Source organism: Euleptes europaea, chromosome 14, assembly GCF_029931775.1.
Source record: "Euleptes europaea isolate rEulEur1 chromosome 14, rEulEur1.hap1, whole genome shotgun sequence".
Taxonomy (NCBI): Eukaryota; Metazoa; Chordata; class Lepidosauria; order Squamata; family Sphaerodactylidae; genus Euleptes; species Euleptes europaea.
The window spans coordinates 36071017-36098764 of record NC_079325.1 but is presented as its reverse complement, the minus strand read 5'-3'; the positions used below and the strand labels follow the sequence as shown (position 1 = coordinate 36098764).

At 45.7% G+C, this 27748-nt stretch overlaps 2 protein-coding genes across 3 annotated transcripts in view; both read left to right on the top strand.

The window, feature by feature from the left end:
- RABGAP1 (RAB GTPase activating protein 1) overlaps positions 1–27748 on the top strand; it is a 90716-nt gene that overhangs the window by 20964 nt on the left and 42004 nt on the right. For both annotated transcript variants that reach the window (XM_056860046.1, XM_056860047.1), the window contains exons 8-13: positions 195–261; positions 1692–1794; positions 3375–3544; positions 10783–10957; positions 12338–12431; positions 13223–13373. In XM_056860046.1, the coding sequence (XP_056716024.1) occupies positions 195–261; positions 1692–1794; positions 3375–3544; positions 10783–10957; positions 12338–12431; positions 13223–13373 (760 nt within the window). The remainder of the gene's footprint in view (positions 1–194; positions 262–1691; positions 1795–3374; positions 3545–10782; positions 10958–12337; positions 12432–13222; positions 13374–27748) is intronic.
- Positions 23057–24171, top strand: GPR21 (G protein-coupled receptor 21). The gene has a single exon (XM_056860055.1). The coding sequence runs from the start codon at positions 23057–23059 to the stop codon at positions 24107–24109; it is 1053 nt and encodes a 350-aa protein (XP_056716033.1). The 3' UTR covers positions 24110–24171.

The window sequence follows — 27748 nt, the reverse complement described above, 5'->3', positions numbered from 1 at the left end:
CTTCTAACTGTATTCCAGGAGTTTCTAGAACTGTAGTACTTATGGTTCTTTGGTTGGCGGATTAAAAAGGCTAGAAACTGGTTTCCATTTGTTGTGCCTGTGTCTTCTGCCTTGCAGTCCTTTTTGATCTTGATCTGGAAGGATAATGTTGGATGTGGAAATGCTTAACAGAATTCCACTTACTTGTTTTACAGATGTTTCGGCCTCCTCCTTAGTCCTGGGAAGGATGTGCAAAGTGGCGATATGCACTTGTTGGACCTGGTAAGGACTACTTTTGTTAATTGGATCATTGAAGCAAAATCTTCATATCTAATTCTGGTTGTGGCCCCAGAGTGAGGATTAAAAAATCTCCACAGAGGGTCCATGTGGAGGTAAGGGTTGTTGTTTTTCTGCCAGTCCTTTGTTTTGTAGAAAAAACTTGAAGCCTTAATTTTTTAAAAAGCACCTAGAAGCAGAGATGTGGTGTCTGTTTGTGCAGACCTCACAACTCAAACAGACCGCCGACTGAGATCTTGTGGAATCGTGATCATATTACAGTGAGGATTTTTTGTTAAAAAATCTGCTGAGGTGAGAAAGCAATGGCAGGGTGGTGGTGGGGAAGGAGGTGGTGGGAGTAGTATGAATGAAGTGGAGAAGAGTAGGTGATGGCAGCATGGTGGGGGGAAGGACAAGGAGGGAGTGGAAGAGGGAGAGAAGGGGGCAAACATGTTCGAGGCCCGCAATCCCCAATGAGCTGGACAGCAGGGTGGCTTAGAGGACACACTTTTCTGCTTGGAGTTTCTGCCAGCCTTCTGATGGGAGGGGGATAGAGGGGCAAGCATGTCACAGGACCCCCCTCCTCTGATCAGTAGGCCAGTGCAACTGCAAGAAGCTTGGAGCAGAAAGCGTGCAGAACATTCCTTCTGCTGCGACTGGATGGTTCAGGAGGGGAGAAGGGGAGGTGGCAGGAGAGGAGGAAGTGGGGGGCAGTGCAGGTGTAGAATTTCCCTTCCCCTGTGAGTTTCTCATGTGTCCCTGCTGGTAAAATACGTACGTGCTGTTCCTGACACATTAAAATTCATTCTGCAACAATGTATGCAGAGCCAGCCTGGTTAATGGTTAGGACATCAGACTTGGATTTGGGAGACCCAGGTTCAAATCTCCACTCTGCCAGGGAAGACTGTTGGATGACCCTGGCCCAGTCACACACACTCAACCTCTCTCAGGATAAAATGGAGAAGGGGAGAACATTGTAAGCCACTTTGAATCCTCATTGGGGAGAAATGAAGTAAATATAATGACGTGAATTTTTTTTTTTAATTGTCCTGGTCTTCTCCCAAGGAGCTCAGGGTGGCACACATGGGGTTGAAGCAGGATTCTGTTTTCCAGTAATCGCCACGAAATGCTGCTCCTGGGGGATAGGGACCCTGACGAATGTCAAGAAGGGGGTCTGCAAGCAGGAAGGAATCAGCGGAAATCGCCAGTTTAGTCTGGATCCATCCCATGGTTCTCCCCTCGTATTTTATTCTCACAGCAACCCTGTGAGGTAGGGTAGGTTAAGCGGAGATAATGTGACTGGCCCGAGGTTACCCAGTCAGTTTCATAGCTAGATGGGGATTTGAACTTGCGTCTCCACAGTCTTATCATGCCAACTGGTATAACACTCTTTAAAAAGTACCCGCTTTATTTTGATGTGCCCCATTTGTTTTTAGGAATCTATGGGCAAAAGCTCTGATGGGAAGTCTTATGTCATCACTGGGAGCTGGAACCCAAAGTCTCCACATTTCCAGATGGTTAATGAAGAAACCCCAAAAGGTTTGTGATTAAGAGTTTGGTGTTTCTGTCCGTGATCGGGAGGTATGTTTTGGAGTATTTGAGAACTAAATTGGTGTTTTCCAAAGGAAAGCAGTTGTTGGTTGATGGGACATTGTAGGATGTGGGACAGACAGTGGGCAAGCATTAGGAGCAGGCAACGAGGCCTGAGGAGCTGGATGTGAGGAGTCCCCAGGGTTTTCCAGCCACAACCAGTAGGGACCCAGAGAGTGGCTTAGAACGTTTATTTCTTTCCACTGCTTAGGGGAAGGAGTGAAGGTGTGAATTATTGTTATAAGCTGCTGGCTCACAAGGAATTGGGAGGCTAGATGAAAGTTGGAACATCGTAGAGATCCCTCCTCACCAAGCCCCCCCCCTCCATGATTCCTTCTTTCTCCATGAAAGCTTTTCAGAGGGTATCACAGAATGACTCCCCACTCTCTGCTTGTTTTCCTTTAACAGGCCATCAACCTTCTAATGCCTCATGGGGCATGTTCAGACCTCAGCAGGCTGTAAAAAGACACTCCCTCACTCTTCGGTTAAATTTTAGGGTCATATTTTTTCTGCATATTTGGAGAAAGACCTCCAAGTGTGTAGATACCCTTCCTGTGTTTGTGAATGCCCTGTTTTTGTGATTGACATAAGACACGTACGTTATTGTTAGAGATAGGGGAGTAGCCTGTGGCGCAGCAGCAGAGTATATGCTTTGCATGCTTAAAAAAAGAACTCAGTAGGTATTGAGAGACTTTTTTGTGCCTGAACATAAGAACATAAGAAAGGCTGGATCAGACCAAGGTCCATCAAGTCCAGCAGTCTGTTCACACAGTGGCCAACCAGGTGCCTCTAGGAAGCCCACAAACAAGACGACTGCAGCAGCAGTGTCCTGCCTATGTTCCAAAGCCTGAGGTCCTGGAGAGCTGCTGCTAGTCAAGGTAGACAATACTAACCTAGATGGAAGAAGAAGAAGAGTTGGTTTTAATATGCCGACTTTCTCTACCACTTAAGGAAGAATCAAACCGGCTTACCATCACCTGCCTTTCCCCTCCTCACAACAGACACCCTGTGATGTAGGTAGGGCTGAAAGAGCTCTAAGAGAACTGTGACTAGCTCAGGGTCACCCAGCTGGCTTCATATGGAGGAGCGGGGAAACCAACCCGGTTCACCAGATTAGAATCCACTGCTCCTAACCACCACTCCTAACCACTACACCACACTGGCTCCTGTTCTTTGCAAGGAGTTCATGGCTGTGTGCCACCCACTCCTGTAATTTTATTCACATAACAGTCCTATGAGGAAGGTTAGTGTTTCAAGATCATCCAGTAGGCTTTATTCCAAATTGGAGAACTGAATGCAGGTCTTCCTGCTAGCTCTCTTATGCTAAACGCAATGCCTGCTCTCCTGTTGGCAAGAAGTAAATGTAAAATACACAACTCAAATACTGTTGAAGTGCTTAGTGCTTTGAGTATTCTGATATAATCACCTTCAGTCCTAGGCAAAAGGCAGGGTTTTCCATTCAACAAGGCGACTGAGCATACAGCTAGGGGAAACTTTTTTATGTCTCCTGTTTTTGTCTTTCTCTCTAGACAAAGTGCTGTTCATGACCACGGCTGTAGATCTGGTGATCACCGAGGTGCAGGAGCCTGTCCGGTTCCTGCTGGAGACCAAAGTCCGCGTGTGCCCTCCCAATGAGAGGCTCTTCTGGCCTTTCAGCAAACGGAGCTCCACTGAGAACTTCTTCCTGAAGCTGAAACAGGTAATACTGGGCTCTGGCTTCCGACAAGGCCCATTTCTAGGTGGTGCTCCAGTTCTTGCATGGCTGTGTTTTCCTTTGAGTTTTTCTGGGACCTGTGTGAAGTGGGAGAGGCAAAAGTTGAATTGGGTCCACAGTTCTGAGGTTGTGCAAGGGCGCTTCTTTTGCTGTGTTGATTTCCTTTCTTCTACCTTGGGATAATTGGCAGGGGCACATTTGAGCTTTGCTGCAGCCCTGAAGTGGTCAGAGCTCCTTCCTGTCTGGGAGTTCTTAATGGAATTACTGTACACTCCACGGTAATCTCCAGAATCTTCTAAAGTTTGGGGTGGAGGGTGGGAACGCACGCGCAAGATGATATACAACGTAAAGGCTTGTCTTAAAGAAAGCCAGTGTGGAGGTGTGGTTAAGAGCAGTGGTTTGGGGTTACCCAATTTAAGAATGTATTATGAAGCAGCTTGCGTTAATTGGTTAAAGAATTGGATATTCTTAGAGAACACAAAACTTTTAGAATTGGAAGGATTCAATTTACGTTTTGGATGGCATGCATATTTGTGGTATGAGAAAGAGAAAGTGAATAAAGAATTTAATTCTCATATTATTAGATATGGTTTATTTCAAATTTGGAGAAAATATAAAGGATTTTTTGAAAATAAGACTCCGGGTTGGATTAACCCAGTAGAAGCTTTTATGAAGAGGGGTATGCATCTAAATTTAGATATGGATATTTACAGAGAGATTATAGAGTGTAAGGAAGGGATTTGGTTGTTAAAGAGCAGAGAAGAGCTTAAAATAAAAGACTGGTTTATGTATTATAAATTAAAAGATATATTTAATAAGGATAAGTTGAAGGGATTTAATGAAAATATATCCAGATTTGAAATTATATTAAACAAGGGAAATAAAGGATTGATAGGACGAATTTATAAATTATTAATTGAAATGAATTTAGATCATGAAAGAATTAAACCAGTGATGGTGAAATGGATGAAGGAGTTAGGATAGAATATTGACCTGGAAATATGGGAAAATTTGTGGAAAAAAGAATATAAATTCACTATTTCCAATGAAATAAGAGAAAACTTACACAAAATGTTTTATAGATGGTATATTACCCCTGTTATAAGAAGTAAAATGAAAAAAGGCAATTCGGATTTATGTTGGAAATGCGGAAAAGATAAAGGAACATTTATGCATGCATGCATGGTGGTTTTGTAAAAAAATTAAAAAAACTTTGGAGAAAAATATTAAATGAAACTAATTATTTGACTAACTCCAAAGTGAAAATGGACCCTTCCTTTTGCTTATTGGGTATACCTAAAGATAAATTAGACAAATGTGATAGAGTCATATGTCAATATAGTTTTGCAGCGGCAAGAATCACAATAGCTAAAACCTGGAAGCAAGTAAATAAACCTTCAATTAATGCTTGGAGAGAGAAATTATGGATGTATACGCGAATGGCCAAATTAACAGAGTCCTTACGTGGGAAGGGTATGGAAGATTTAAAAAAAACATGGTCAAAGGCCGTCGCATATTGGGACAAACTGGCGAAAATGAATTTTACTAATTTAGTTAATGAGTTGTAGATAATTGATTAATGTTTTTTATAATTATTTTATTATACTTATTCTTTAAAACTGTCATAACACTTCTCCGGAAGTCCAATGTGGTGATGGGACACTATCTCAGGGTGGGTGGTGGTTTTTCAGGGCACTATGACTTTTGTAATTTTTTACTATAATAAGTAGCATTAATTATTATGTAAGTGCTCTTTTGTATTTTTCTTTTTGTTTTGTTTTATGTTATTAAAAATAATAATAATAATAATAAAAAAGAGCTGTGGACTCTTAATCTGGAGAACCGGGTTTGTTTCCCCACTCCTACACATGAAGCCTGCTGGGTAACCTTGGACCAGTCCATACTCTCTAATCCCCCCTACCTCACAAGGTGTCTGTTGTGGGGAGAGGCGATTGTAAGCCGCTTTGAGACTCCTTAAAGGTAGAGAAAAGTGGGGTATAACAACCAACTCTTCTTCTTCTTAAACTTGTTTTAAACATCTATAGCCTTCAGTTTCCAGCAATATATTCTTGAGGTGGCTTGCAACATAAATTTTTTTAAAGAAATTATGAATAACTAATGTAGTCCTTTTAAGGACCAATAATCTCCCCCACACATGCACACGCACACCCCACTAACCCAACAGTTTATAAAGATTGTTTTAAAAATAAGTTTAAAACTAGTTCAGAAGCCGTTTACACAACAGAAAGTCAGTAACAGAAGTAAGGAGCAACCCCATAAAGAAGAAATAAATTAACTACTCTGGCAAGGGAAGAAAAATGTGTGTGCACACTCCCTTCAAAGGCCTCTGTTTCTTTCTCAGTCGGACCTGGCCACAGCGATACATGCCATGGTCATCTCCAGGTTGGACTATTGCAACTCGCTCTATGCAGGGTTGCTCTTGAGGCTTTTTTTTTTTTTTTTTGAAACTTTAGGTTATACAGAATGTGGCTGCTAGGCTGTTGACCCATACATCGTGGACATCCCATATTCACCCTGTACTTAAGTAGCTGTACTGGTTGCCTATTGGTTCCCGAGGCAAGTTCAAGGTGCTGGTTCTTACCTTTAAAGTCCTAAATCATGAGTGTCAAACTAATTTGTTATGAGGGCCGAATATGACATAAATGTCACTTGGTTGGGCCGGGCCATGCCTTGCCAGCCCAGAGTGCGGGGGAAGGGTTGCTTGCGGGCCAGATAACAGCTGTCAAGGGGGCGGATCTGACCCCCCGGGCCTTATGTTTGACAACTCTGCCCTAAATGGTTTTGGGGCCTTCATACCTACGGGGCTGCCTCTCCCAACATGTTCCCCCCTAGAATGCTTCATTCTTCATCATGTAGTCTGCTGGTGGTCCCTGGGCCACAGGTGGCTCAACTGTCCTCAACAAGGGCAAGAGCTTTTTCTATAGTGGCCCCACCTGGTAGAACTCTCTGCCAGATGACATCCGGGCCCTGTGGGATCTTTCTAGATTCCATAGGGCTTGTAAGATGGAATTGTTCCTCCAGACATGCGGCTGAGGACGGTCGAGGCCAATATTGTACCACCTATTAGCATTGCTGCCTGTTTTTGACAGCAGTCTGGGATATTGGTTGTCAGGTGTCAGATGACCATGTTTTATTCTGATGCTTGAGCTAGGATACTATTTTATGGATTCTATGTTAAGATTTGATAACTGTGCCTTGTCTCTATCGATAGTCCATTGAATGTTATGAGCCACCCCGAGCCCTGCGACCCCGGGGAGTGGCAGGGTATAAGTCTAAAACAAAAATAAAATAAAAGATAGCCTCATATAGAACTCATTGCACACATCCAACCTGAATATGACTGACGCATATGACTGACGCATCAGTAAGTATGGGTAGATCATGCCTTTCAAGGAAGGGTCACAGCTGGTGTAACAGCTGCAGTTGGCTTAATGTGCTACATGCAAACAGGAGTCTTATGTCTGTATTTAGAGGTTTGGATCTTATAGCACCTCTAACCATGAAGAAACCATATTTCAGTTACAGATACTGTTGGACTCGCTCTGGGCAGCGCAGCTCTTCACCACTCCATTCCCAGTTTCTCCTTTACTTGGGCTGAAGCCACATATAGTTTCCCTAATTTCTTACAATTCAATATATGTTCGTGTTCTTTCTCTGTATGGGTTTCTTGGAAACCAAGTATATCTATTTTTTATTTTTTTTAATTGATTGAAATTTTTAGAAATTTTAGATCAGGGATGGGAAACCTTTTTTTCCGCCAAGGGCCATTTGGATATTTATAACATAATTCACAGGCCATACAAAATTATCAACTTAAAAATTAGCTGACCAAGCCCCAAGCAGGCAGCTGCCCCAGATGACCCCCCCCCGGCATGGGCAAGCAGGCAGGCATCCAACCGGTGGCACACTCGCCCACCTGGTGGCACGGGATGGTCTGTTGCACCAGCCGGGCGTAGCCGTCCAGCCGCACGCCGGAGTTGTTCCTGCTCTGCATGGTCGGGGACGAATTTACAGGGATGCAGTTACTGTTACCTCCGCCTGCAGGGATGAAATGAGGACACACAGGCTAAGAACTCTCCCCCCCCCTGCTCATTCTGCCCCTGCCTCCTTTAACTTCTCCATTGTTGCCACTTCCACCCCCAGGCTTCTTGTAGTACAGGGGGAATGCGTTTCTCCATGGCCCGGGTGGGAAAGGGTTAACACAGTTTCTTGGGCGGTCCTAGCAGCTCCATAGCTGATGACTCTTCTGCAAAGGGGAAAAAGGTTCTTTTTCTCGGCAAAGCAAACTCACATCCGCCTTGAATAGAGGCTATTCCTGTCTGCGGGAGGGGGTGGATCACCAGTCTTAGATCCTTCTGAGCTAGAGATCTGCCAGGATCCACAAAGGGCCAGACCAAATGATTTTGCGGGCCTTAAGCAACCCCCGGGCCTGACTTTCCCCACCCCTGGTTTAGATTATGCATTTAGGCCATTCAGATTTACTGAGAGTATTTTTAACTCAGTCATTTTGTTCCTCCTTCTTTTCCTCCCCCCCCCCCTTTGGTATTGCTCCTGCTGCTGCAGTAGATTTAAGCACTGCGCCTTCAAGCTTTGGGGTTTGGCTACTTTCTTCTTCCCTATTGCTCTTTTTCTCAGTTGTTGTTTCTTCCTCCTCCTCTGATATCTTTTCCACTCTTCAGATTCTGGGCTCTGGGTTCTTTCCCATCCCCCAGTCTCTCTATAGAATGTGGTTATTCTGTACTATTTATCCATTTTATTCAATTAGCCTCCCTCTCTGCAACAAAGACTCTCAAAGACTTGCACAAATACTTTACATGGGAAACGGGAGGAATGATCAGAATTTCAGCAATGCAGGCAGTCCTGGGTTCAGTCCCTACCTTTTCCTCTGAGGAAACTTTTGTTGCATGAAACCTGGGAAAGCCAGTGCCAATCAGAGGAGGCAGTTTTGCTAGGTGGACCCAAGGGGCTGATGCAGTAGAAGACAGCTTGATATATTCAAGGGAGGGGTTTTGTGATTCTTATCACCACATGATAATTGCAGGCTCGCATCCATGGCCAACAACAGGGCACATTATTTGCTAGGAGGACGGTCCCAGATTCAACATCTTGTTCAGGTAGGAGGTGCTGAGGAAGTCCTTTCTTTTCCGGAGAGGCACTTCCCACCTTAGTGGCCAATACTCAGCTAGATTGACCAGTGGTGCGACTTGGCCCCGAGGGGCTTTGTAGGTTTATATCCTTGCCAGCTTTCGTCTGTGGAGCCACTCTCCCCGAAGAAAAAGCTTGTGTTGGCGGGCCACTATGTGAGGCACTGCTGTTTTTGAAAAACGCTTGGCAATTCTTATGTTTTTACTGAAGCCTGCAAAGAGTCCTCCTGTGCAGAAATGTTGGGTCTCCCAGCATGCTTCTTCGGAGCCTTCTGTTGCTGGTGTTTGAGCATTATAGGAGAATATGCTAGCAGCGATAAGGTGTCTGTCATTGCTTTGTGAGCTTGCGTGAAGCTATGTGTGTCGTCTGCGCTCTCTCTTTTCATCTGTGCTTATCTTAAACTTGGAGTCTTCAGAGGTTGGCTCTTTGCTGCGACAGGGCAGCATCTCTCTGTGCCCCCAACCCCATGGGCAATTCCAAAGGCAAAGGGGAGACGGCTCCTATGCACTTGAGGCTCCCTGGCATGCCAGAAGAGGGGAGAAGTCTCCAAGATCATCTCCTCCGTTTTTGAGAGGCAAAATGTAGTGGGAGGCTAAACAATTGGTTCTGTTAGCTATAAATATTTCCCCGCTGGAAAGGCACAAGCTTGTTAACTTGAGGAAGTTTATCTTGCTGAGCTAATCCTGCCTCCTTTGTCTTGCTAGCCTTGCATCCATTGTGTGACCCTTTTATCTCATTCGCCCTTGATTTGTTCTCAAGCCTGACCCAACTTTTTCTAGGGTCAGGTTCACTTGGCGGGCAGCTCAGTTTCTCTCATTTTGAATCTCTGTTGAAGAGGCTTTGCCTCATAATCTCCAAAGGGAGGCAGGTTTCTACAAACATACAAGCACATTTAAGAAAGAAAAAAAAAACAACCAAACTGCAAATGGTTCCAGGTGGCTTATCTCTGCTTACTAGCATCGTCATGGGGGAGCATGGCAGAAACGTTGCACACTTTTACAGATTATGTTAAGCCCACGGGTAATGTTTATTTTGAAAGTATTTCTGCTTGGAAAATGTTATGATACGGGTAAGGCAGGAACTTCTAAGGAGATGCAATCAGAAAAGTTTCAGACTCTACAAAAAACCTTCTCAGACCTTCGTAGGCTATTTTCTTCCTTTCCCCCTGCTTCCCTCCTCTTTTCATTCCTCCCTGTTGCCTCGGCTGCCTAAATGTCATGGAGCATTCATGACCGTTTATTTTCAGTCTTCAGTGCAGCCCCACATTTGGGACTGCGCCTGCGCGCAGGCCTGCCACCGGAAACTTTTCATAGCCTCAGGCCTAGATTGGGGATGCCCCTCCCCTTGGAGCAGGCAGGGCCGGCTTCCTGCTGAACTCCAGAGTGCCACCTTGATTGGGAGAGGAGTCAGGTTCCTATCTTGGGTTGAAACCTCACACATTTGACTATGGTGGATCCTGGTCACCTGGGTCCATGTCAGCCTCTGTGTTGTTGTGGGATGCTTAGTCAGTGAACTTAGTCAGTGAACCAAAGGATAAAACAAAAATGCAAACACTTTCCCCTCCACAAAGCAAAGTCTTGGCTTGCCTCTTGCCCTCGCTAGATAAAGTGATTCTCTAATGGTAATGCTAAAGGAATGCATTGGTGCATATTGGTCTAATTTGTATGAAAACTATGTGTTTTGGTTTGTCTGCTTCTTCGGCACAGTGTTCCAGGTGGTATCTTCACTCTTATGTCTCCTGTCCTTTTGAAAGGAAGAGAGAGATTTTGCTGCTGAGGTCTGGACTTGAAGTAAAACTTTGCTGTAGGAGTTATGTTCTCGTTACAAGAAATCTGGCCAAAGTGTCAGCGCATGAGTTTTAAGTGCATCCTTCCAGAAACTTTATATGAAAGTCGAACTGCCACCCCTCTGGAAAATGGGAAGAACAATCAAAATTCCTTTCTTCCATCATACCTCTCAGTGATGGACAAGAATAATCTCCCCTGCTGCAGAGAGAGGAGCTTTCTGTCAACTTTCCCACAACATTTCAAACCAAACGTTTATTATGTACTTTTTAGATAAAGCAGAAGGACAGAAAGAGCAGCACAGACACACTCTACGAAGTCGTATCCTTGGAAAGCGAGTCAGAAAGAGAGAGGAGAAAAACCACAGCCAGTCCAGCACTCCGTTTGCCGCCATCTGGATCCCAGGGCTCCATGATCCCATCTCCGCCAGAGGATGATGAAGAGGAAGGTAAGTAGTGATTGACCACAGCTTGGTGGGGGTGGGGGTAGAGAGACAGAACAGGACAGACTTCTCAGCACTGCTAGGAGAAATTGACAAGATTAGAATACCAGCTAAAAGTTCTGATGCAAGGAAGCTTTAAAAAGTTCACATAGCTAAATTGTGGAACTCCCCCAGGATGTGGTGTTGGCTGCCAACTCGGAAGGCTTTAAGAGGGGAGTGGACATGTTCATGGAGGAGAGGGCTATTCATGGCTACTAGTAAAAATGGATACTAGTCATGATGCATACCTATTCTCTCCAGGATCAGAGGAGCATGCCATTATATTAGGTGCTGTGAAACACAGGCAGGATGCTGCTACAGTCGTCTTGTTTGGGAGCTCTTTAGAGGCACCTGGTTAGCCACTGTGTGAACAGACTGCTGGACTTGATGGACCTTGGTCCGATCCAGCATGGCCTTTCTTATGTTCTTATGTATGGGTGCTTCACACAAAGTCTTGAAAACCGAAGGCCTTTCTAAGTTTTTGTGCCCTGCTCATACAGCCCCATTTTACTGCTCCCTTCTGTTACAATAGCTATTCTAAAGTGTTTGAAATTCTATGAAACCCCAAATGTGTTGATTGGAATAAATCTTCCATGTATGTACAAGCATAATTGGCATCTCACTTTTGTACAGAGCCCCCTTGTGGGGAGTGGAGGGCCAACCCCCTCCCTGTTCTGAATAGTCTGTGAGCAATTCCTGCTGCCTCAGCGGCTGTTGCCTCTGTGCTGGGCTGGCAGCATTGGGGAGGAAGCACATTTTACTTCAGTGTTTCCAGTTTCTGAAACCCAGTGTAGACAGTTTGCACAGTGGTAGTGTAGTGGTTAAGAGTGGTGGTTTGGAGTGGTGCACTCTGATCTGGAGAACCGGGTTTGATTCCCCACTCCTCCACGTGAGCAGCGGACACTAATCTGGTGAACTGGATTTGTTTCCCCACTCCTACACATGAAGCCAGCTGGGTGACCTTGGGCTAGTCACAGTTCTTAGAGCTCTCTCAGCCCCACCTCCCTCACAGGGTGTCTTGTGGGGAGGGGGAGGGAAGGTGATTGTAAGCTGATTTGATTCTGCCTTAAGTGGTAAAGTCAGCATATAAAAACCAACTCTTCATCTTGAGCAGAGAGCTTGTTTTCCTGCTCCCCACCCCATCAGGCACATCATGTGGGTGATTTATCTTTTTGGGGTGCTGGTGGGGGAGGCTTGATTCCTGCTATTCTGTTCATGGATATAATATTTGCACAGAGAAATATGACTCAACAGATGTGGCCAGAGAAAGTCTTTTCCCGAGGAGGGGTGGTTGTTCTCTGCTTCAGCCCCTTCCTCTCCTCTCCTTGACTGGCCTGTCTTTTGCAGATAACGATGAGCCTCTTTTGAGCGGCTCAGGAGATGTTTCCAAAGAGTGTGCAGAAAAAATCCTTGAGACATGGGGAGAGCTGCTGTCCAAATGGTAAGCTGTCCTTCCCCTTCCTTCTGCATTTCCTGTAAAGCAATCCATGAGCATCCTTTCCTTGCAGATAAACAAAGATTCCTCTTTTTTACAGTTACCTTAGCTAGTGGCTAATATCATATGGTAATGAATTCCACACCTTCCCAGATCTCCAGCCATCTCTCCCCCCCGCCATAGAATCATAGAGTTAGAAGGGTCCACCAGGGTCATCTAGTTCAACCCCCTGCACAATGCAGGAAATTCACAGCTACCTCCCCCCCACACCCCCAGTGATCCCTGCTCCATGCCCAGAAGATGGCCAAGATGCTTTCTCTCATCATCTGCCTAAGGTCATAGAATCAGCATTGCTGACAGATGGCCATGTATCCTCCGCTTAAAAACCTCCAGGGAAGGAGAGCTTACCACCTCCCAAGGAAGCCTGAGGAACCGCTCTAACTGTTAGAAAATTCTTCTTAATGTCTAGACGGAAACTCTTTTGATTTAATTTCCACCCGTTGGAATTAAATGAAATGCGTTTCGGTCTCGACATTAGGAAGAATCCCCCCATTATCCTTACAGGCATCCTCATCTTGATTGCTGCTACTTGCTTGGGGGGGCGGGGGAGAATGTGACTCAGCCACTTCCTTGGTGGCCATTTCCCCATCCTCCTTCTGCTACATGAGAATGAGATAGGGGAGGCCAGGTGTGGCCTTGGTCCCATGTTTAAGATGGGAAGGGCAGGCTAGGAATGGTCACCAGTCCCATGCACTGCCTGCCATGTGTAAAGTGCATCTCTCTCTCCTCCCTCTCAGGCATTTGAATCTGAGTGTGCGACCAAAAACACTGTCGGCGTTGGTGAGGAGTGGAGTCCCTGAAGCACTAAGAGGGGAGGTTTGGCAGCTGCTCGCAGGATGTCACAACAACGACCATCTGGTGGAGAAGTACCGGATTCTCATTACAAAGGTAGGCCAATGGGTGGTTTTGTGTGTGTTTGATAACAATTTGGTTCATTATATAGAAAATTGCTGCAGGTTATCTTGTTTTTTTGTGTGTGTTTTTTTGCAGCAGTGGCTTATAATCTGCATCATACCACCATATTCTTTGCAGTAGAATCAAATCAAACATGAAGCAGTAATATTTTCTGGTACACTCCCTTCCTGGATTGTAACCCCCTCAGTCACTCTGTGTGTCTGTGGGGAGATAGTCTTTGTTGCAAAAAGAGAAACCCTCCCTACATTAGTTAGGCTTTGGGGAAGAATCTTCACTGGAGCTCATTCTTCCTGCCATGCTGTCTCTGCATGTGCATTCTTTACCTCAAGCCTTGACACATTTTCTTTGGCTCTAGGAGCCCACACAGAGACTTAGGACTGGGACTCACTTTTCAGCCTTCAGGGGTTCAAATTTGTAATAATCATATTTTCTAATTATTGCTACCACAACACCTAATCCTAACCTTTTCACAGTTGCTTGTAGTTTTATTAGAGCTGTGGCAAAAGTGTTATATATAAATAAATGTGGGGTAACACTTGTTGTCAACACCATGATGAAAAGCTAACCTCTAACCTAACTCCTCCCCAGTTTCTCATAATTCCATTATCACTTTCTAAAATCTCAGTTTAATTGAATAATGGAGCCAGAACAGAAAGCAGTTGATTAAGAAATGAGTTCGTCCACCACCATTTGAGTGGTGTGAAGTTTACATATAAACCAGCAAGGACAAGATCTTCATGCACATTTATTTTTGTCATACAACAAAGCATTCTAATGTAAAATGCTAAATAAGTTTTGTGCTTCCACTGAGTATTGCTGAAAAATGCTACAATAAAATGCTGAAAATACTGGGTAACATAATTAAAAAATTATGTGCCTTGGGGAACTTGCACCTGGAATTTATTGAGCCCTCCTTTACACAGGTATTCAAATATGAATATCCCCCGCTAATGTTGTCTCTTGCAATTGAAAGCAACTTCTTCCGCATGTTTAAATTGACTGTTGGAAAATTTTAAAATGCAATGAAATTTCTACCAACTAATTCCCCTGACAGTTATAAATTGCTGTATGGGTTTTCATTGTTGTTCTGTGAGCTGATATTTTAAAGTTTTGACTAACTGCATGCCCAGTGCACTCTCTCCTCTGTGAGTGTGTATCTGTTAAGATTACTTTCATAGCTCCTGATTCCTTTTTGTCTCATTTGAATTAAATTGATGTTTATATGAAGGAATACTGTGGTAGGCAAAGCTACGTGAGGGCCATGTGGCCCACACAGGCCTATATTGTTCTGATACGATGACACAATGCGTAAATTCCAGTGGTTCCCAAACTGTGCACCACAGAGCACTTGGTGCTCCGTGAAATATCTAGTGCTCTGTGAAGAGATTGGAAAGAAAAATACTACTGTCATTCGGTTTAGAATATAGGTGCTAGGTGAAAATTAGTGCTCCGTGATGAATTTCTCTCCTGAAAAGTGCTCCATGACTCAAAAGGTTTGGGAACCGCTGGATTAACCTATGGAACTCTCAGATACAACATGTGGTGCTGGCTACTAGCTTTAGGTTGCTTTGGACAAAAAAGAGATCACATTCACAAGGCATTATTTTATTAGCAACTGTTAGCCATTTTAGCTAAACCTCATCAAGAAGCAATACACCTTGGAATGCCAGATTTTGGGGAGGGGGAATGACAACGACAAACAATGCTGTCTTCATGGTCCTGATTCTCAGCTTTCCAGATGTACCCTGCTGTTGGAAACAGAACGCTGGAGTAGCGTGGGACACGTCTGATCCAGCACAAGATTCTTATGCTATGAGCTGTATGCCTTAGGTTGCCTACCCCTGAAGGAATAAATTCTGCCATTCTTTTAAGCCCGCTCATTTTACTTATTTCATCTGTTTGTGGAATAAAAGCTGCCCTCTTTTTTTTCTTGGTAGAAGTATATGTTTTACTACTACTCTGTATGCTCATCAAATGTTATCAGTCAGCAAAAAAGGAGTGTTCTGTGGAGTATTTAATTGTATTTATAATATATTTCTATACTGTGTCAACTTCTGGCAGTGCTATTCATTTTTGTTTTCCCCCCCATGGTGAAATTCATCAAATGATAAGTGTATTTACTACTGTACTTTCTTTGGAATTGATCAGTGGAGGAGAATTATTTGGTTAGTCTCAGCTTGCAGGAAAACTGCAGGTCAGCATAAGTGATCAATGATGGAATTACCTACCTGGGTTGGGATGGGGAATGATCCAGTGTAGTTTGGTAGAAATGTCGCCATAATTCAGAGGAAGAAATAACTAATGAGGTGATGGGCATAATCGCTCCACTGCTTTTTTCTTGTGTGTGCTAAAACTGATGTTAACCTCCCAACAGATCACAAATGTGTCTCTTTCCCATCCCCATTTTTTCATATTATGTATGTTTCTTTTGTTATTATATACCTGACTTACCTTGTTAGGTCAAAACAGTAAAGCCATGGTACTTTAAGATTTCAGAAATGCAGGATTTTTAGTACTGGTGACTGTAGAGAGAATGGTATAAACTTAAAGTCCAATATGGCTTGGGACCAGCATACTTTAAGGACTGCCTGCTGCCATATAAGAATAATAGTTAGACTTTTAGCCCACTGTATCCCAACAAGTCAGGCTCAGCTTACAGCATTGTTAATACACTTTAAAATCAATACAATGCATAAATTAGCTAAAACATTAGTTAATATCAACATCAGTATGAGCCTACCCAACCAATAAGGTCATCTTTGGGGCCTTCCTTCGGGGTACCCCTGTCATCTGAGCCGAGACGAGTGGTAACCTGAGAAAGGGCCTTGTTGGTTGTGGCACCAAAACTGTGGAACTCCCTCCCCAGAGAAATTCTCCTGGCCCCTCTGTTGGTACCTTCCACCAGATGATGGATCCCTTTTTGGTTTGTTTGGCTGTTCCCTTATTGACCCCCCCCTTCTTGTTTTGTTTTTAATTGTTATATTTTAATGTTGTTGTTTTTTAAAAAACTATTTGCCATTTTGATGACCCAAGTTGGTTGGGAAGGTGGCATGAAAATGTTTTAAATAGCGAACCAAGCATTTGCAGGTCCGTGTGGAGGCGGGACTAGGAGGCAGAGAGTTGAGCATGCACAGGGTGGATCGCCAGATCTAAAATATGCCAGATCTAAAATATACCAGTTAGTGACAATTTGTTGGCTTAAAAAAGGCATACAAGTTGGCTGTTGATGCATTGTCAGTGCTTGTGTAAGTAGCACAAAGCAGACACCCAGCTGAGAGACCAAGGGAGAAAGGTTGTATGCAAACTCCTTTTATGGCAGTTGGTGAAGTCCTATGGCATGGAAAAAAACCACCAGTTAGTGGTATAGCTCTTGGCCAAGAAGTTTAGGGGGAGCACTGGTTCAGTGAACAGTTCAGAAGTCAAAGTGTGGCCATTTCAAACCAGGAGTGGTAAGTGCGTTTCTGGCCCAGTGGAACACACCTTGATTGCAAATTGTGTGGGGCTGAACTGCCCACTATACTGGCAAACTTGCATTTCATTCCCTAGCCCCATGTTCGTGTTATAATTTTTTGGGGGGGGTGTTGCAGTGAAGAATTTTTAGGGTAGGTAAAATGGTAAAGGTACCCTGTGCAAGCACCAGGTCATTCCTGACCCATGGGGTGACGTCACATCCCGACGTTTTCTAGGCAGACTTTGTTTATAGGGTGGTTTGGCCAGTGCATTCCCCAGTCATTTTCCCTTTACCCCCAACAAGCTGGGTACTCATTTAGGGCAGGAGGGGGGGTGTATAATTCTTCTCTGCAGATCCCCCCCATCCCTGCCAGGCTGGTTCTTCTACAGCTGGGCTGTTTCTGGTCTTGGAGTTCATCTGGAGTATATGTGAACAGGAAGGGTTAAAAAAAAACACCCTACCTCCCAATTCTCACCTGTAAATCAAACCCCCTTCCATCATGATGCGAACACAAGGAAGAAAATCCACGTTTACTTTGTGACGTCTGGTTCTGCCTTTGGATCTGGAACTTTTGTCATCTGAGTCTTCAGTCTTTCTCAAAGCCAGGCTGATTAGTAGTGTGATCCATGCAGAGAGCCTGTGTACGCTGGCACGCACGCCCACAAATGACAGCTGGCTCTTTGGCTGCTGCTTCCGCGCAGGTAGCTGCGCCACTGACCCAGCGAGCTGGAGCTCGCTCAGCAGTCTGTAATGGACTTGGGCTGGTCTGTGCTCTGATGCTGTTTCTAGACACCAACTTTATGGGCTGCTTAGAGTCAAGGGATCCTTTAGGTGCTTCAGAAAAAAAATGGCAAGCCTAGTTTTCGCAGAGCAAACTCACTTTTGTCGAGGAATGCTGAGTAACGCAGCTGCAGCTGCGCCCCAAAGTGAGTCTGTCTGCCTGTTGGAATCTCTCTGATAACTTTTGACTCCTTTGTTTCTGTGGCTGCCCTTGATTTCCCCAGCAGCAATTCTTTCTCCTGCGTGGTGAAAGGACCTCACCTGTGTTGGTGGCTGCCGCTGTGCTCTTGCAGCCTCTTCCCAGAGGATGCTTATGAGACTGGCAACATGAGATGGGCATTTCCCTCTGACTTTTTAATTTTTTATTTTGCTTTTTTCACTTAGCAGTTCTGTGAGAACAACCTCCTCCTCCCCCCACAAATAAAACCCACCAGCATTTGGGCCTGGTGATTGGCTCCTCACCTGGAGTAGAGTCATTGCTGGGACAGATCCTCTGGCTACTCGCCCCCATCCCTTTGTGGCTGCTAGAAATAAGTAACCTCATTATGAACATTAACACTTAGTATTTATGTAGTGCTGTAAAATGCTTCACAATACCTTGTGCACTTGTACAGAGGAAGTCAGTTTTATACCCATATGGCACACAAGGGGCTCAGGCTTCCTTAAGGTCAGGCTTTCTTAAGGGGAGGGGCCATGGCTCATTGTTAAGAGCATCTGCTTGGCACGCAGAAGGTCCCAGGTTCAATCCCTGGCATCTCCAGTTAAAGGGACTAGGCAAGTAGGTGATGTGAAAGACCTCTGCCTGAGACCCTAGAGAGCCGCTGCCGGTCTGAGTAAACAATACTAACTTTGATGGACCAAGTATAAGGCAGCTTCATGTGATGTGTTGTGACACAGGTAAGATCCTGATTTGTAATCCAACTACCACACCAGCTAAAAGAAAGTAACCTGTGAACTGGCCCTCGGTTTGGGTGTGGTATGCACAGGAAATGGATGGGGGGCGAGGTTGAGGTATACCCTTTGAAGTGTACTTTTCTGCTTTCAGGGGTTTCCCCTTTCTTCGGTACAAACAGAAAAAGCAATACCAAGAATCAAGCCTAGTAGCAAAGATGGTGGCAGGGTTTCTCTCTCCCGCTCCCATCACCATCAGTGTTGGCTTTTTAAAAATGCTGACCTGAGAATGAAGGAAGCTGCTATTTTAGGGCAAACTCTGCTGCATGAGCACCCCCTCCCCCCAAAAAAGAAACAGATTTTCTGGAGGTGTAACCTTGCTTTCCCTTACATTCCACCTGAGCCTTTTGCCCCTTTTCCAGTCTGCTAGGTGAAGAGTTCTGTGGAAGTCAAAAGCTTGCATGCTCTCTCTACCATGCTGAAGGGTTCCAGTGAGAGAGCCCATTTTGTCTTATAACTCCTTTCTGGAGATTACACTGCTTTTCTGTTTCACCTGGGAGTTTTCGTGAATAAATTCTGACCATATCTGTGACCTTGAAGTGACCAACTTTTGCCCTTCCCACGTATCCATAGGCTAGTTATTGAAATGGTGAAACACCTTCAGCATTAAGTTTGAAAACTCAGATTAATCAGGGCTGCAGAATTAGTTTCCATGGGAACCAATAGTGAATGGCAAAAGGAAGCAATCGCTCTCAGTGCTCAGCAATCAATAAACTGACAGCCTTCACTTTAATCTGTAAACCATCAGGAGGAAATGCTTAGCACACCCAAATGTTAGTGATTTATTTTGCCCAGATTTCCGAGGCTTGAAGTCCTTGAGCAGTCTTTTGTGCGCCGCTGTGAACCCAGATTCTGCTGAATCAAATAGTTAACATCATCATTTACCCTTGCAATGAATATTTAAAGTTAGGATCTTGGTGCTTACTGATTCTTCTTACAAAGGCTGCTCTTGTGAGAGAGCCTGGCCTAATGTAAAACAGGAAGAGAGAACTTGTATTCTGGGGCATGGGGGATATTCATGGCTATGAGAGACTGGAAGAGACTCACTCTTGCTAGAGGAGAATCCCATTGTTGCATGGTTGCAAGCAAATAAAAAAAAACATGCATGACCGGTGTTGTCCCCACAGAGGGTCTAGAAGACGTCAGCAAGTGGTGGAACTTGGAAGTTTCTTGGGGATCCAAATGCAACCACCTCTTTGGCCTTTCCTTTTTTCATTCTGTGTTGTCAAAATTGATACCGGTGATGTGCTGGCCATGCCCTTTGAGAATAAGTGGCATGAAATCCTGCTTGGTTTTCATACACTCACTGGCTTGGCTCTTGTTGATCTGTTAGTAAAATAGGGTGTTGTGCACAAAAGCTGTTATGGGGCAATGTTGTGGTTTTTAAGATTTTCTGGTTGAAGGGTGTTGGGTATTAAGCCAAGTACATTCGCTCGTCCATCCTCACTACATGGGTTCAACGTTGTGGACAGAGGCCCTCTGTCCTATGAGCCCTTCCAACTGATTAAAGCGACTTGGCATCAATTTGCTGTTCCGATGGTGAACTCTGGATCCCTCTGTAGTTTTTTTTTTCTTTTCAGGAGGTTATGAAATTCACCAGCTCATGCAAAAAGAATCAAACTACAAGGAACCAAATTTCCTGCTTCCCCTTAAAGCTAAAGAAACTGGTTCAGAACAGACTTTATTTGCAGTCATTCTGGTAGATCATCAAATATTCTAAAAAATTGAAATTAAATACATACATAAATAGTTATGGACTTATAATAAAAAAGATAAAAATGTAGTGGAGATTAAAAACTGGAATAAAGGGATAAAATCCTCCAAGATATGCATAAAACAGTAGAGATTCTAATCACAGATTGGTTATTCCAGAGCCTTAAGTGCATTTTGTCTTAGTTTAGTTGCCAGCCAGGCAAATCTAGCCATACTAACAGATAAATTTGGTGTTATATCTGACAAAAGGAGCTCTAGACAGTGTTTTCTGAGAGGTCTGGGACAATCCACTAACAAGGGAATCATAAGAACATAAGAAAGGCCCTGCTGGATCAGACCAAGGCCCATCAAGTCCAGCAGTCTGTTAACACAGTGGCCAACCTGAACGTATATGATCATACAGCGTGCACTCAAAAAGGACGTGTTCAGTGGTTTCTAATGCGTCCTGGTTGCATATACATTTTTGTGCATGCATTGGGCTTGTATTATATATCCCTTCAAGAAACTTAGAGGGAAGAGCATTATATCTAAAGAGCATAAAGGCCCTACTATATTCATGATTTGTGATATCTGACAGATAAGGCATTGTGGTGTTCCTAATAAGCAGGTCCTTTCTAAAGAGGGGAAAACTGATTCTGTAAGAGTAGGTGTGGACTTCTTTTTCCGAGTCTGTGCATGTCAGGACTGTCCAAGATGGCTCTCTTTGTCTGTCCTTGTCCACCTATCAAAAGTTAAATGTTGCCCCCAAGAGCGCTTCCGGCTGGCAAGAGTGGGTTCCAAAAGCAGGAGGAGGCTGAATCAGCCTTCTTTCAAGTGAACTTTCAATCACTTGTGGGGTGATGATACTAAGTCGTTAGAATTCTAAATATCATCTTTTCTGGAGTGGGAAGTGGCACATCTTCTGTGGAATTAGGAGGCGAATGCCAGCTGCCTTTCTGGTTAGGTGAGTGTGTTTCCAATATAGTTTGGCTCATCTCTGCCTGAAATCACGTGAAGTGGATTAAATGAAATCTCTTCTCCAAGGCTGGCTTGAATGCCAAGTGCTGCTTTGTGAGCGTCTGTACCTGTTGGCCACAAATCATCTTCAACCATTTCGGGTTGAAGTCACCTTGGATTTTTATTAAGACTAGGTGCCAAAAATGAGTTATCTTTAGGAGTTGGTCTAAAGTAGGCACTTGAGAATACCTGCTGGGCTGGGTTCAGATGCTCAAGGAACCACGTGTGTAGGGGGTGGCATGGGAATTCTGAGTCCTTGAACATGTGAAGTGCCGTACATCTAAATGTGCATAGGGCCTCACATCTGGGATTGAGGAGAAGGGCCAGGAAGGTTTGTGCATGAGAGGAAATTTAGATGTGCCTCTGAGGTTATGAAGCCAGCCTGAGATTTTTTTTTTAAAGTCAATTTGGAGAAGACCAGTCAATGGAAATCAGAAACAGTTGATGCGACTGCAGTTCGCTCCCCAGGAATCTCAGACCTCCTCCAACCGCCACAAGCATGGTTGTGTGTGTGTGTTGTGCACCTGAAAAACAGGTGTGTGGCTTTTCCAGGTCCTGTTTGTGACCAACAGGACAAAGGCTGCCTTGGCACCCTGGCACTTAAGTTTGCATTTTGGCTGAAGATCGAAGATCCCCCCCCCCTCCTCATAATACTTTGGAGAGGGGGTGCCCTCTGTGCATGATCTGAGCTCGTTCCCCTCCCAGTCCTGACGGTGAGGCTGAGCCCAGGGCCAGAAGGCGCGGCCGCTCCCAGGGTTCAGCCCCGGCTCCTCTCTGTCCAGAAACTCGACCGAGGACCGGCCCTTCTTATGCGGGGGTGGGGGGAGAGGGGGCGGCTGAGCTGCAAGGGGCGACCCGCTCCCCCGCCGCCCTCCAGTGCCGAATGCAGTCAGGTGTGGGGTGAGCCCGGCGGGTCCGGCATCCTCCCCCTCCCCGCGCCCCCGCCCCGCTCGCCCTCCCCGCACCTGGGGTCGCCCCTCCTCCGGCGCTTCTGCAGCCGGCAGCTGCTCCGCACGGCCTCGCGCCCCGGCGCCTTTGTCCCCGCCAGGTTGGTGCGGGGGGGTGGGGGAGGCGAAGGCTAGTCTAGCGGAGGAGGGGCCAGCGCCGGAGGGCCCCCCCCCCAGTGAGGCTTTCCCTCTCCAGGTGCTCAGGCTGGCGACCGCCCCTCACCCCCACCCCACCCCGCTTCTGCAGTTTTGGGGGTGGGGAGCCGGGCTACCGCATCCTTTGGGGGGGGGCGTCAAAGGCGAGGGAGGGGGCGGCCGAGGAATGCTGCAAACCGCCGCCTCCCTGCCTCCTTCCTTTCTTTCCTCGCCGCTCTCGGAGGAGGACCCAGCCCCTCGTGGCTATTGCCGGAGATCCTCTCCCCCTCCTCCTCCTCCTCCTCCTCCTCCTCCTTTGCAACAAGCAGGCCAGCCTCTAGAGCTCCCCCCTCTTCTCCCTCTCTTCTTTCCCCCCCTCCCCGCCCATATGTGCGTGGTGTGCGCTGAGCTGCTCGCTCGGCGCTGCCAGAGAAAGAGCAGCAGCCCCAGCAGGCGAGAGGCGGAGGCGGCTGCAGCAGCCAGCACCATCCATCCATCCACCCATCCACCCACCCAGGGGGGCTGCCTGCTGCGGACAATGCCCGGCAGCCCCAGGGAGCCTCCGCACCGCCGCTCGGGCACTGACAGCGCGGCACGTGCGCCAGCAGCCGCAATGACAGCCGCTGCAGGGGCGGCCGGGCAGCCACCGGCGGCGGCGGAGTGACGGGATCGCCCCCTGCAAGATGAACGCCTCGCTGGACGGCAACCGCAGCAGCAGGCCCTTCTGCCTCCTGGCCGCCGGCTACCCGGAGACCCTGGACTTCTGCCTCCTGGAGGTGGTCATCATCGTCTTCCTCACCGTCCTCATCATCTCGGGCAACATCGTGGTCATCTTCGTCTTCCACTGCGCCCCGCTGCTCAACCACCACACCACCAGCTACTTCATCCAGACCATGGCCTACGCTGACCTCTTGGTGGGCGTGAGCTGCCTGGTGCCTTCTTTGTCTCTGCTGCGTTACCGCATTGCCTTCCTGGACGAGTCCCTGGTTTGCAAGGTCTTTGGCTATGTGGTTTCGGTGCTCAAGAGCGTCTCTATGACCTCTCTGGCTTGCATCAGCGTCGACAGGTACATCGCCATCACGAAGCCGCTGACTTACAACACGCTGGTCACCCCCTGCAGGCTCCGGGTGTGCATCCTGCTCATCTGGTTGTACTCGGGTGCTGTGTTCCTGCCTGCCTTCTTCCAGTGGGGGAAGCCCGGCTACCACGGGGATGTCTTTGAGTGGTGTGCCAACTTCTGGAAGACCGATGCTTATTTCACCCTTTTCATTGTCGTCATGCTCTATGCGCCAGCTGCCTTCGTGGTCTGTTTCACGTACTTCAGCATCTTCCGCATCTGCCAGCAGCACACCAAGGAGATCAACGAGAGGAGAGTCCGGTTCAGCTCTCAGGATGGGGAGGCAGCTGAGGCCCAGCCATGCCCGGACAAGCGCTATGCCATGGTTCTCCTCCGCATCACCAGTGTTTTCTACATTCTCTGGCTTCCCTACATCATTTATTTTCTCTTGGAAAGCTCAGATGTGTACCGCAACCGTGTGGCCTCCTTCTTTACCACCTGGCTTGCCATCAGCAACAGCTTTTGCAACTGTGTCATCTACAGTTTGTCCAACAGTGTCTTTCAGAAAGGGTTGAAGCGTCTGTCTGGTGCAGTTTGTGCCTCTTGCGCCAGACGCCGGGCCACAAAGGATTCCTCTGCATCAAGGAGCAAAAGACCTTCCAATGGGTGTCATGTCTAAAATGGGGGATTGCTCTGATTGCAAAATAACTTAAAGATGTCCAGGTTTGCAAAAAAAAAAAAAAAAAACAACGCACGCACACAACTTTCTCTGAGAAATGCTGCTGATGTAAAAGAATCAGGAGTTTCCACAAGCATGTGCTGTCTGTTTGACGTTTCACCTTAAAAATTTCCTTATGGTGGGCAGGAGGTGGGTGTAGTGACCCAGAGTCCAGTTTTAAGAATCAAATTCTCTTTCTTTCCCCACCTAGCGTGACTGACAGTGGTGGGCATGTGAGAGCATTGGCAAAAAAGACACACTTGCATTCTTCCTTACAACTTCGTTTAGGGTGTTTGGAGATCTGTGTTTTATGTATAAGTGTGAGGATGTTAATGGTTCAGTGCTGTATTCCCTGATATTTTGTTTGTTTGTGCACATACCAAAGTATATTTCAGAATCAAAACAAGGGGTCAGATGTTGTTCTCTCTTCTCTTCCTGACTCGATTTTTTTCCCTTCAAGCCTGTCGCGAGTAATGTGAACACTTGAACATTTTATTTCAGTGCGCAGCAAGCCAGTGGTTTGACCATGTTATCAACTCCCCTCGCCCCAGTGTGCTTAAAAAACAAAATCAAAACAACAGTTGCTGTGGTCCCAGTGCCCTGTTTGCTGTTAGGATGCTCATTTGTGAGTTAAAGTACAGTATTTGCATCTTTTTTTAAAAAAAAATGTTTGTGTAGTAACAGGATAACTTTGGTGCAGACCAAATCTAGCAGTTGAATAAAGTATTTTTTTATAAGGTGAGAGAATATTTGTACTTTTCTCAGCTTGGAATTGTGGCGATGTCTTGAGAATGGGATGAAACGTTGAGAGTGTTCTCCATTTTTGCCTTGTGTGAACATTTCTCCCCCCAAAAAGAGAGAGAAGATAGCTCTGGTGCACACTAACCGCTAGTAGGAATGGAGGAGGGGGGAAATGACACTTAAATAGCTATGGCAACTTAAATCAAAAATTTTAAGCACAAATTTGAATTTCTGATAAACACCCCTTACAAAGTAGGGCGCTGCCTTCCTGCTAATAGTGGGAGTGGGCAGGTGTAATGTGTGATCAAAACCAGGCAGCATGGATTCCTTTTGGTAAACCAAATAGTTCTGGGCCAGAAGAGCAATTTTAATGGATTTGTTTGGAGATGGGTTTCATTGCATGCATTGTGTGATCATTCTTTGAGAAGAGCAGCCACAACCTCACCAGGTAGTTTTTAACGTTTCCCTTTGCCCCCTGTAATGCTCACAGTGCCATTTTGGCATGCAGACTGCCTTAAGAAGGAATGTGGTACATGGAAGTGGTTCTTAGTTTGTGTGGTGGTTCGCTGCATGCTGCAGTCCTAGGAGAGAAGACGTGATGAGTGGCTGCAGTGAATCAACCTGCAGCAGCTTTGCCGGAGCCTGGTGTTTTGCATCTAAGCCTGCTAGATTCTGCGGCCTAACTATGGTTGCAATCCTAAGCATGCTTGCTTGGTAGGAAATCTCAGTGAGAAGAGTAGGACTTAATTCTGAGGAAACAGGAATAGGATGGGGCTGCAAAATGTGCAGATCAAATACCTGTGCTTAAGTGTTGCACCCTTTATTTTCCTTGCTGGGCGGAGGGGCGATGAGCTATTCCGAACCTTTAAATCCCACTTGTTAACTGTGAGCAGCCCTGGTTCCCACCTCAGCCCAACTATATAAAATACTCCTGATGCTTTTATACACAATAAGGGATAGAAACTTGATGCAAGTTTTTTTTCATTTCCAGTTCCACATTTGCATGGTGGTGCAGGGCTGGCTGCACAGAAAATACATAGTTGAGGCATTATTTTTCTATCCAGGAAGAAAAGCCATTATTGTATTAGAACAGATCAGTGGCATTTTTGCAGTTCTGCATTCTTAGTAAGACCTTCCTCTAGGCTTCAGGCTCACAGGTAAATCAAAAGGTGGAGCCTCCAGACCTTAAATAGTCTGCCAGCTCCCTCTTGGGCCTATAATACAGAGAGGGATTTAAGATGGCGATGAGAAGGAATGGGCATTAAAATGACAAATGAGATTCAATGTGAGCAAGTGTAAGGTGATGCATATTGGGACAAAAAATCCCAGTTTCACATATACATTGATGGGATCTGTGCTGGCAGCAACAGACCAAGAAAGAGATCTTGGGGTGGTAGTGGATAGCTCAATGAAGATGTCAACCCAGTGTGCGACTGCTATGAAAAAGGCAAACTCCATGCTGGCCATATTTAGATAAGGAATAGAGAATAAAACTGCTGCTATCATACTACCCTTGTACAAATCTATGGCAAGACCCCCTTTGGAATACTGTGTACAGTTTTGGTCATCATACCTTAAAAGGGTATTACAGAGCTTGAGAAGGTGGAGAAAAGAACAACCAAAATGATCAGGGGGCTAGAGCAATTGCCCTATGAGGAGCAGTTAAAATGCTTAAGGCTGTTTAGCTTAGAAAGGAGGTTAAAGGGAGACATAATAGAGGTCTATAAAAAAATACTCTCCGTGGTATGGAGAGAGTGGACAGGGAGAAGCTCTTCTCCCTCATAATGCTAGAAGGTGGGGTCATCTGCTGAAGCTGGAGGGTGAGAGATTCAAAACAGATAAAAGGAAGTATTTCTTCACACAATGCATGGTTAAATTTTGGAACTCCCTGCCCCGGGATGTGGCGATGGCTGCCAACTTGGAAGGCTTGAAGAGATGAGTGGACATGTTCATGGAGGATAGGGCTATCCATGGCTGCTAGTCAAAATGGATACTAGTCATGATGCATACGTATTCTCTCCAGTATCAGAGGAGCATGCCTATTATATGAGGTGCGTTAGAACACAGGTGGGATAATGCTGCTGTAGTTGTCTTGCTTGTGGGCTTCTTAGAGGCACCCGGTTGGCCACTGTGTGAACAGACTGCTGGACTTGATGGGCCTTGGTCTGATCCAGCATGGCTTATGTTCTTAAGGTCTATAGCCATTCAAGAAGTGTGCAGTCCGTGGTATAGCTGAGTTAAGGTGGTGACGGAGCAAGAAACTGTTGTTCTTAAGAGAATTCCATGCAAACCCTGGCACCCTGCATCAACATGTGTTCAGCGGCTGTTAGCGTAACTGTGTGCCCTATTCCATATGATGCTACATGTGCAGGGGCCATCCATGGTAGAAAGCCACCTTGTTTGCAGCAGCTGCAGGAGACCTGAGGCCATTCACCTCAATGTTATGGCCTCTAGCAAGTTGCCCCTATTCATCTTATGTTAACTGCATGTGAAGTAGGGATATGGCTCATGTTATTGGGTGTGCACATGGCTACTAGTTCTGAGGCCCAGTCTACACAAACATTAGGAGGGGCTGCACCATTTTGGGCTGCAGGTACCGAGTCTACATTCTTATTCATCCAAATAACAATTGAACACATTTAGGACAAAGGTTCTTAGCCTCACACTTCACATTATGTGCAAGTTTTCCACTTACAGGGAATTGCTCGTGTTAGGGAACTTTGAGAAAAGTAATAACTCCCCTGCAATCTGAAGTGGAACAGTCCACCCTGCTACCTCATTACTGCCACATGTGTAGACTAAGCCTTAGGTGACTTTAAAAGGGAACTAGACAAATTTGTAGAGAAGAGGTCCGTTGAA

Excerpts from the sequence above, each read along its gene's own strand:
- GPR21 (XM_056860055.1), top strand. The coding sequence starts at position 23,057 with ATGAACGCCTCGCTGGACGGCAACCGCAGCAGCAGGCCCTTCTGCCTC.